This window comes from Apostichopus japonicus, chromosome 16, assembly GCF_037975245.1.
Source record: "Apostichopus japonicus isolate 1M-3 chromosome 16, ASM3797524v1, whole genome shotgun sequence".
Classification (NCBI taxonomy): Eukaryota; Metazoa; Echinodermata; class Holothuroidea; order Aspidochirotida; family Stichopodidae; genus Apostichopus; species Apostichopus japonicus.
Window position 1 is genome coordinate 26,816,901 of NC_092576.1, and position 11,161 is coordinate 26,828,061.

At 39.6% G+C, this 11,161-nt stretch overlaps 1 protein-coding gene across 1 annotated transcript; it reads right to left on the reverse strand.

Annotated features, from left to right (window-relative positions):
* Positions 1-798: 798 nt before the first annotated feature.
* Positions 799-9,937, reverse strand: LOC139982102 (protein Hikeshi-like). The gene is made up of 4 exons (XM_071994648.1): positions 9,688-9,937; positions 5,165-5,399; positions 3,319-3,446; positions 799-2,470 (listed from the first exon to the last, which is right to left on the reverse strand). The coding sequence occupies exons 1-4, from the start codon at positions 9,721-9,723 to the stop codon at positions 2,270-2,272; spliced, it is 600 nt and encodes a 199-aa protein (XP_071850749.1). The 5' UTR covers positions 9,724-9,937; the 3' UTR covers positions 799-2,269.
* Positions 9,938-11,161: the final 1,224 nt, after the last annotated feature.

Here is an 11,161-nt window from a genome sequence, read left to right on the forward strand (position 1 = left end):
CTTAGCAATCGGGAGGTTTTGGGTTCGATTCCCGGCCGGGTCAGAGTAAGGTGGGTTTTTCATCTAAGAGCAATCTACGGTTTTCCCATCTGAAATGACTTTCTAAATTGAAAAGATTCCAAATTTGAGTTAAAATGTTGCATTGGAAGCCACCAGACGTGTAAGTTGTAATCCATAAGCCCTTGCGGGCTTCTCCCACATTTGTGGTCGCATAAGTGTCATAAAAATAACTGCCGTTTATTATTATTTTTATATATATTTTTCTCCCAGACAAGAATCACATATCACAGACACTACCCTCTTTAAGATAAATCATCAAAGAAGTGAGTTAGGACACATGTGCAAAACCGGAAGTATGTTAAAAAAAAGAAGATAATGTTAAGAAAGTTTTACAGCTACAGAATATTTCAGCTTTGAATAGCTACATATCACATATATCAAATCTTTCAATGTATAAATACATAAATAATCTTTCAACATAATTCTTCAAAAGTCAATTGCCCTTCATCTAACTTGAGAGAAAAATTTGTATTTTGTAATGATACCTGCTACATTAAAGGATATACCTTCACAGTAGTGCTTGAGTACTTAAGTCCGAACTAGGAATCAATATCATTTTATTTCCCTGAGGTCCCAGACCAAGTTCTCGGACTGAAAATTACAGGACTCAGATGTCAGGTACTTGGACTGAAGAAATGTACAGGACTAAGACTTACAAAGCTAACAAAACTTGGATGCCAAGGACTTAGACCTTGGCTAACACTGTTAACAAAACTTGGATGCCGTCCTTGGAGTTGGACTAGCAGGATTTGGATGCCAAGGACTTAGACCTTGGCTAACACTGTTAACAAAACTTGGATGCCTTCCTTGGAGCTGGACTAACAATGTTAGCAGGACTTGGATGCCAAGGACTTAGAGTTGGACTAACAGTGTTAACAGGACATTGATGCCGTCCTTAGAGTTGGAAAACCAATGTTAACAGGACTCGGATGCCAAGGACTTAGACCTGGACTAACAATGTTAACAAAATTACAGTTAGTTAATGATACAGCGTTCACACAAAGACCCTCATACAAGAAAACATGTGGCAGGCATTGCAGACTAATTGGTAAAAAGAGGTCATTTTACGACCAAGGCAGGTCAATTACGTAATCTCAAGAAAGTTTCTATTGATAGTGAGTTTAAAGTTGGGATCTATACAGCAGACCTTTAAGTGACTTAGAACACAAAATAATGATCTGGATAGGACCAAAACTTACAACCCTAAGATCAAAAGGTGTGTTGCTTTAACCTCACACATGAGAACAGTGATCAACAACACAGTTCCAAATTGATAAGCAGATGCTATTTTACAGATCTGCTATGACGTAACCAGCCAATTTTTTATCTTCTTCAGATTTACTGTTAGCTTATAATAATAATAATACAAAGTCTCAACAAACTTTACAGCATATTCATAATCTCCCCGTCAATTGCTGACGAAAAATAAACAACATATGATGGAGTAATTAAACCGTTTTCTAGACTTTCAAATTCACAGCTCTTTAAAAATCAGCTTTGGAATCTCTCTTCTATCACCTTTGAGTTTCCTTTTGCTCTTCTCAGCTCAGATTCCCTTCATCTGTTTGGCACGGCTTCATGTGCGCTTCACAATAATGAAGGTATTAAAGTATTCATTTTCTTGTTTCTGTTTTCCACCAAGAGTTCAGATGTTGTTATCATCTCCTGCTAAGCTTTTGACAGCACTTTCCTCTCTCTTTCCTGAAGGGATGAAACATGACAGGGGAGCCATACGTCCATGATTATGAATTGTCAATTGTCAACAACTCTGTAACTGGACGACATACATTAATCTGGGAGTAACTCAAAGCGGGGACCTTATGATTGGAAGGCACCGGCGTTAACCACTGAGCTAACACCTATGAATCGAAGAGACTGAATCTAAGAGACTAAATATGAATCTAAGAGACTGACTTCGGTCAGCTTGCGGCTTTGATGAGCCAATGATGGCTTCTTCGCAAGTTCCTGCTTGCAGGAGGATCTAAAATACATACATATTTAACGTCCATGATTATGAATTGTCAATTGTCAACAACTCTTTAACTGGACGACATCAATTAATCTTGGAGTGACTCGAACTCATCACCTTATGATTGAAAGGCACCGGCGTTGACCACTGAGCTAACACTCCATGGTGAGTTTAGTTGACGGATTGAGACGAGGCGAGAATCATAAAAGTGAGTGCTTTATAGAGTTGACACATTCTCTCTCATCTTTTCCAGAAGTTAGGATCTTGCTGTAATTTTCTCTTGAAGCTTTGATACCACTGGTCTAGTACTGTCGAGGGGATGAAAGATACATTTGGCTGGGGAGTCATCTGTGATTGGTTGATGGCAAAAGATGAGGCGAAATTATAAAAGTTCTCCAGAAGCTTCGTCGTATACTGAGTGACATTGTCCATGTGAGAAGCCTTGAAGGGGAAGGAAAAAAACATATGTTTAATGAATATGACTTTGTTGCCATGTAACAACATCTTATATATGCCTCCCATAGCAACGTAGAAAATTGTTGCCATAGCAACAATGTTCAGATGGTGGCATTTGACAAGGTGCAATTATTAGCGGAATATTGAAAGGATATTCTGTTGGCTGAAGTCCATCGTTTAACAACATTGTTGATGACATCATGCAGTCAAACAGAGAAATGATCCAATTCCCAGAGTGAGGGATGATTTATCTGGTGAAAATATACTTACATTCATAAAATATTTAGCTTAAATAGGAAGAAATAGTAAGTTTTTTGACGTACAGTGGCAAAACAATTTTCCTTTCATACAAGTATCCCATTGCCACTTGAGTATCCCTTTAACAGCCTCTGTCCCTTAACGACGACCTTTGACACTACACATATTTTGTCTGATACTGTACATAAAATACTGCACTGTATTGATGGTGAAAGGGTGACATCTAGAGAAGGAAGTCTTTCAACTTTCAAGATGAATTCGAAATCTTAGCCAAGACCTTCTACAATTACAGTACAGGTGTACACATACCAACCTATTCCTCAATTCCTGCCTACCACCATGGTTCCAAAATCTTGGGTTAAATTCAAGTAACATTTTTTTCTTTTTTTTGGAGGGCCTGCTTGCTTTCTTCATTTTTGTCGTGCCCCTACCCACCATGGTTCCCACTTTTTGGGGGTGAAAAAAAGTTAGACAGTATATAATTACTGCATGTGTTTTTATTATCTTTGACACATTTTACAATATTTAATTGTAGATGTACTGTCTGTTTGTTATTAGTCTGGCATATTTAATACCTGAGCTGCTGATACAGGTGTCTGTTGCACGATCTGATCCAGTGGTTCCACGGAGATCCCAATCTGTGATGAATTCCCTGCTAGTGGATTCATCGATCCCATGAAGGATGGTCCCGCCGACGGCGAGTCTGGAATGAAACCATGCACAGAGTGGAATAGTTACGGTTGTGTATTACACAGGGAAAGATGTACAGTATGCAGTAAGCAATTGCAAACTGCTACCCGCAAAATGGTCAACTTACTATACAACTGCAAAGCAGTTTGTGTGCACAGGAAGCATAGTATTTTATAACGCTATGCAAAATGGTCAAATTGTTATACAACTGCAAAGCAGTTTTGTGTGCACAGGAAGCATGGTATTTTATAACGCTATGCAAAATGGTCAAATTGCTATACAAGTCCTAAGATGTAAAGCAGTTTTGTGTACACAAGAAGCATAGTATTTTACACGGGACAAACTTCAGCACCTTCAAAACTGATATAACATTTGAACACTAAACTATTCTCTGCTACATATATGTTAAACGAAACGAGCTTCTACAAATCCCTTTAAACGATCAGACCGTTGGAAAAGGGGAGAAAGAAACACAGGGAAAGATGTATGCAGTGAGCAATTGCAAAATGCTATGCAAAATAGTCAAATTGCTATACATGTCCTAAAATGTATGCATAGCAGATTTGTGTACACAGGAAGCATAGTATTTTATAACGGACAAACTTCATAGCCTTCGACACTGCTATATATAACATTTGAACACTCAATTATTCCCTGCCATATATGTCAAAACAGTGAGCGTCTACAAATCTTTAGGTGATCAGACCTTGGAAAAGGAAAGTAAGGAAACATGAGCAAATTAAAACCTGAAAACAGACTGTAAAATTTATCAAAATTAAACAAAACTGTTAGCAAACTGCTTATTCACTACAGTCTAGAGAGCCTGTGTAAGAGAATGTGTAAAAGTAAGTTGGCCTGACGTTTCGATCCTTGCAGGATCTTCTCCAGAGGCTAAATGACAAGTAACAGTAACAGAAGGGACAAATACATGTATGCCTTAATACAGACAGGTTAATGAGAACGGTGAACACAAAAGAGATAGATGTAAGGGGATGAGTAGACAAGGGATGGAGAAATGAATTTAATAGTAAATCTTGAAATAGCGAAGAAACATGTAAAGCATGTGTTTATATGGTACAGCAATATCATATTATTGTACTGTACAGTACCGTACAGTACAGTACGGTACTGTAGGACATAAATTTAAATCAGCTTAGTATCATTCTTAAAAGAGTGAAGTCATAGCAGAAAAGTTTGAAATTTTAACAAGATATTTACATGTATCCATGTTAATAGTACTACCCTGAAGAGAGTCCTGACGACCAACCACTCCGGATTGGATCAATCAGGAAGTTACCTTTTTTTCCTTGTATGTTGATGAAAGTTGCCGTGGGTAGTAAGCTACTCACCGCATGTCATTACTGCTACAAAGTTAATTTCATGTATCTTTTGTTGTGTAACATTAAGAAAAGAAAAAATCTCTCAATAAAAGGAACTTTTTGGAAAATTTCATGTCTACGACTCACGGCTCTTTTTAGCTGTAAATGCAACCTAATGTCTAATATATTAGGTCAGTAATAATCTTTGGTAGGAGGTTTTCTTTACACTTCTGGAATGACTTATGCATGATTTGCAGTGACTTACAGTAAATATAACTGGAGGATTTTGGCAATTTTGAGGTGGGAAAAATCCTCCTGGTAAAAACACACAGCCTGGCTAAAAAAAAACACCTCAAAAAAACAGACCATCCCTGATTTAGAACTTCGACACAAGTAAAGAGTTAATACTTACTCTGTTTGAGTCCAGATATCTTAAATATTGCACTGGGTTTCTCGTTTGATATAAACCCGACAAAATGCCAGTGAATGCCCGTCGGTGAAGCAAACCCGAAGTGAACAGCGCCCCCTGTACCATCCGGGAAAGGTGAAGAGCCTGTCATGAAAATGACCACGTGGTTCACCGTCTCGGGGTTCGTAATCTGACAGACGAAATGCGTCGGATCGACTTGTTGAACGTCAGTCTGTACCTGGAATCATGTCAAACGTGAGAATATTAGTGTTCGACCAATAATCGGTTAGACAATCGGCATCAGGCCAATTATCAGACAATCGGTAAATAATCGACATCGGCAAAATCCATTGCGCTACCTATTATTTGTAACCGATTATTACGTTCCATATAAAGGATTGTACTTTTCCGTGCGTTTGATACACCACAACCACAGAGGGAGAATAATTTTGATCATTCTATTCAATGCTATTCATAGCCGGGAAAGGTGCGCTAATCTACCGTGTAATGGTATCGTAAGTCCCTCGCGTGAGTTTGTACAAATGCTGTTGGATACACTATCCAGTTTTATCAGTTAACATCATGCAGTATACCCGCGTAACAACATACATATACGTGCTAACAGTAACTAAACTCCTTTTCTCAGAATATTGAAAGTAACGATGTATTGTTTCTATCCCAGGACTATAAAAGACTGGAATACGTAATCCTCAGCCGTTAAGGAGAGCCCTAGTGTCTCGATGTGTCTAAAACTAGATTGCCCACGCATTGTTACAAGCACTGCTGTACTGCATAACAACATCCTCGTTGTGATACCCGAGAGGGGCTTTTTAACGAGTACTTAACAGAAACAGAAATGACTCGAAGTAAAATAATAAGTTGGGGAAACTTATCTTTGCAGATCACAGCAGGGTAAGGAAAAATTAATATTGTTTGCTGTTATGTGTAAAAATGTGAGAGAACTGGGAAGTAAACAAAATTTTGCCATCACCTCAAAATCAGTTAATCTTTCCTAATATCTGGATACATGGAAATGAGGGAAGCTGACTGATACCAAACAAATCACAGGGAAGTGAGGGGAAACAACAATAATCCACAGTCAAAACCAAATAAAAGGGAACCAGATATCACAAGTTATCGTGTTTACAAGCTAGGGCGTCAAATACACACATACATGTATACTATACACACACAGACATTGCAACTTGACTGCATAGGTTATTTGCCTCCTTCTATGACAAGTAACCAACAAATGCACTTGTTGTTCAGACTGATTATCAGGAGGGTCTATAGGAAATCTGCTAGGCTAGAAAGAAAAAAAAATATCTTGATAAACAAGTCCTTTCACATCTCTCCCCAGCCCCTATCTCATTAAATGATGACTTCAACCCTTTACTCGACCTTCATGGGAACAGCACTTACATTAAGGTGACCATACTTTCCTGACTGGAATCAGGGACATTTATTGCATGACTGATATGGGGGAGGGGTCTAAGGGGGTATACCCTCCCCCTTTGGAAAATTTTCAAGTGCCTAAGGTGCTTAGATGTAAAATGGTGATACTTAGAAGTATTTCTTTTAAATCAATTTTATTTTCAAAAATGTAGCTTTTTCTTAGATGTAATTCACTTAATTTACGTGGTTCTTTGAGAGCTTGCGAGTTGCTTGTGTCATTAATTTGTGTTCCGTTCCGTTCTGCGACTGCACATTTGACTAAATTTTGTTTTTACAACTAGTTTACTAATAATGTGGGACAGTGGCGTAGCTACGGGGGGGCCTGGGGGGGCCGAGGCCCCCCATGAAATCGGCTGGCCCCCCCACTGGCCCCCCCACTGGGAATGCCTTAAAAAAATGTTGTAAAAAAATATAAAAAAATAATTGCGATTCACTAATATTTTTTGTTCAATAATTTGGGAAATAGAGTTACACAATTTTCTCGTCTGCATCTGGCAGAATAAGAATAATACAATATCTGTAGTAATCATGAGAATGGTCACACAGCATGGCATGGCAATGGTCGATGCGACGATTGCGACCATACACCACGAACCTTGTTGTGCTGCGCGATATCAATATCTGCTGAAAATATGTTCAGTGCTTCCACCTAGCGCAACAATCTATCAAAAGATTGGCTCCGTTTGTACTGAGCCGAGGTATCAGGTATTCATATATTGCCTCGAGTCAAATAAATATATGCAGGCGCGGATCCAGGGGGGTCCAGGGGGTCCGGACCCCCCTGCTCTTGGCCAAAAAAACAAGAGAGAGAGAAAAAAAAAGAGAGAGAAAAAAATAATTAAATTAAACGCCAATTTTAAACATGTAGGACGTCAGAAAAGCGGTTATCCTCACAAGTCAGCCAGGTGTGTCTTTTCCGTCAAATGAATAGTGTGCACGCTTGCTACTCGTGCCAAAAATGCCTAACAATCTCAATTTTCAGACCGAAAAGTTTCAAAATTGAGGTGGTGTTCGAATTTTTTGGGGCGGTGAGGTTACAGAGCGGTAGGCTGCTAGGATGCGCTAACGAATTTTTCAAGAGCAAACCCCTCACCCTTCCAGAATCCTGGATCCGGCCCTGCATCAAACAGTGGTGACGGAACGGGAGGGAATGGGGGTTAAAGGCATTATGATTTTTGTATCATCTCAACTCATCTGATATGTAATACCATATTTCATAGATTGTTTTTTTCTCATCAATTGAGAAATTGCAGACATGAGATCCATATTTTCAGGCTAGGTACATGCAGCTTAGAATACTCGGGAAATGCCGTTTCCGGCCATCTGGGGGGTTTGTAAAGCCAAAAATTTTCTTGTACGCTCCGCGCCAACCGATGATGGCGCTCCGCTTAGATAGCCTTACGTTCAGGCGCGGCTGGACCAGTCAGACACTGATCACTGAGCACATTCCGGTATAAGAGTTAATTTCCACTCCATTGGAGTAAATCTTAACTCCTAATAGAGTTATATTCACTCATATTAGGAGTGAGGGTTAACTAATAGAGTTAAATTTCACTCTTAATTTGAAGTGCGCCGAGTGATCACTCCAATGGAATGAAATCCACTCATTTGTATTTAGAGTGTTGCTAGATATATGAAAAAGAAATTTACATACCAATACATGTTATCGGTCATCGATTGGCACAAAAACCCAGATTCTGATGACAGCTGCCTCAAGAAACCCAATAAATGGCCTAACTAGCACCGAGCCACCAATGTGGACCATTACCGAAACATCGATGCTTGTTAGTCTTCCATCCCCTTCCTCTAATGCTATTTAAGTCCACATGTGGGCATATCCTGCAAACCTACCGGTAGCCCACAGGGGTTTGAGTTGGGAGAAAGGCCTTGACACCTTGAAACGACAAATGATGCCAACTTCCCTCAAGTTAAAAGTCTGGCTGAGTTGGCAAGGCCAGTCAGCATGAAAGAAAAAAAAACTTTTTTTGCATTTCTGTCACCAAAGTTGCACATCTTTTTGGTTGCTATTTTGCCTCACCGGTGCCATCTCCTGCGATCTGGGGGGTGCTTAAATCTCAAATTTTCTCTGTACGCTCCGCGCCAACCAAGGTGGCGCTCCGCTTAGATAGTAACCTCGGGCCCCCCACAAGAAAGAACAGCCCCCCCATGGCCCCCCCACTCAAAAAATCCTAGCTACGCCACTGATGTGGGATATTTTCGAAATTCTTGAACATTTTGACGAATCGGGGACATTTTCGGGGACACTTGTTCATCGGGGACAGCACACTGTAATCGGGGACTGTCCCCGAAAATCGGGGACGTCTGGTCACCTTAACCTACATGCAATGGCATGGTGGTAGGAGGTTCACCTTGATCACACTTCAGTATTAGAAAATTGATTGCAAACTAATAAACACTACTATTTATATTTAATCTCCCATCATAGGTTAAGCTGCTATTTAAAGCAGTAATTTTGTCGTTCTCAAATTATTTTGATAACAGCATTTTACATCCCTAACCTATCTTAACTTTAAGCGATTTCAAAACTTGACCCCAACCTATTATCGAAAGGTATAGGCCTAGGCTAGTCTAAAATAAAACAACCGTCAACGAAATGGGACATGATCCCCTAATGTAATAATTTAACACATTGGATAAGCCAAACGTAGGTGTAACTTTGTATAGCAGGTCAACATTTGTGAGGCCTAGCCTATTTTAAGCTCTACGTTAAGGTAGGTCAAGCCCTACAGGTATCGTACCACGATTAAATACTTTCATGGACTTACACAGTTACATTCCAAGGGCGCTAGGCCTAGACCATATAGATAGGCTAGTACTAGTAGTTGACATGTCCTGGTACCCACCACATGATATATGATAGTTTGGGCAATCAAAGCACATTCAACTTTTGCCACCATGACCATCTAAGTTTTGAGCATGGTTAACATTTCAGGCGGACTTGCAATACTCTAATTGTGGTACAATACCTACAGAAGGATGCAGCTCACCTAGCTAACGCTAGCCTAGGAAAAGCCTAACCAAGGCCTTAATCCTTATATGTTCGTTCATACCAAACGTCCGGCTACAAGACAAGCAAACATTGCCATGTGTGTGGAATAGTAGTGCCTTCAACTTTCATAGGCTGCAGTTAAGTTGCACAAAGTTATCAGGGCTGTGAGCCCATATACAAATTTATATCAAGTTGGCTCTGTTCTAACTGCCTACTTCCAGAAATTTCCACACCTGATAGGCAGCAGTTCTCCAAGTCCACTTTCAATTTGGTATTCCCCTTCGGCCGTTACTCCTTAGTAGTTACTTGTAACGGAGCCGTACATAGACATATATATACACCGGCTCTGATTTGTAAACTCTTATAGCGCCCTCTTTTTATAATGTAATGTGGGTATCTCTCAAAGAACTATCCCTGGACCATTATATTTCCCTTTGTACAACATTTATTCCTCATCCGCAAATGCAGATTTTATTCTTTCTGCTGATTTATGAGGGAGCGGCCGCCTGTAAAATTCGGAGCCGTTTTAGCGGACTATGTGGTTTGGGTAGTGAGGCCCATACGCCATTCATCCGAACTGTACAAAAATCCTCTTTGCGAATTCATTTTCCTTAATTCTCATCCCACGCAAAGAATGACCAGAAACCCAGGAAAAGCAAAAGGGCCGCCTCCGGGCGCCTTGCGATATACTCGTATGCGAGCCCGATCTGTAGTTTAGTTAACCATAAATCAAAGACAATAAAAGACAATACCTTTTCCATGACTCACACTTCATTCATATTCATAGTCTATTTTTTCTTTTTGCAAGTATTTCAAAAGAAATTATGAACAGTCATTGCTGCATGTAGCTTGGCCTTTAACCGGTAGCATTACAAATTGCACTTTGGACCCTCAAGGAATGAAAAAGAGAGAACTCGTTTTAAGTGCATTCCAATTAATGGCAGAATGTCTATATACATGGCCAAATTCTATCGGAAAGTTTTTACAATTTAAAAAAGCCTCTAAATGACTTCCGAATTCATCGATATGTTAGCATAGAACACTTTAACTTACTCAAATCACTTACGAAATTTCAGCCTAATCAAAAGGGAAAAATTGCAATGTGGCAGATATTTGAACACGATGGCATAAAGCGACAGCATCTTTCTATGGTTGTAGCAAGGCCGTAGCAAGGCTTGTAGCAGGCTTGTAGCAGGCTTGCACTGTCATGATAGCCCAATGAAGCTTATGAAGCTTACAGCCGGAGAAACAATCAAAGAAATAAACCATCCCCTATATAGGCCTACCAAGTACCATGAATTAATGGTACATGCAGTAACATTCAAACATTGAACAATATCACTTTAACTCTCCTAACGTGGGTCAGAGACATTCGTAGAAGGAAAGATATTCCGATATTTCATTCATTTGGGAATACAAATGCAAAAAAGCAGTTAAACTGTCAACATGCTGCAGATTATTTCAGTTATCTATCAATTTTAATGGTTCGACGCAAGGGAGCAATCACGCTATGATAAATATGAACTCTCAGCCTT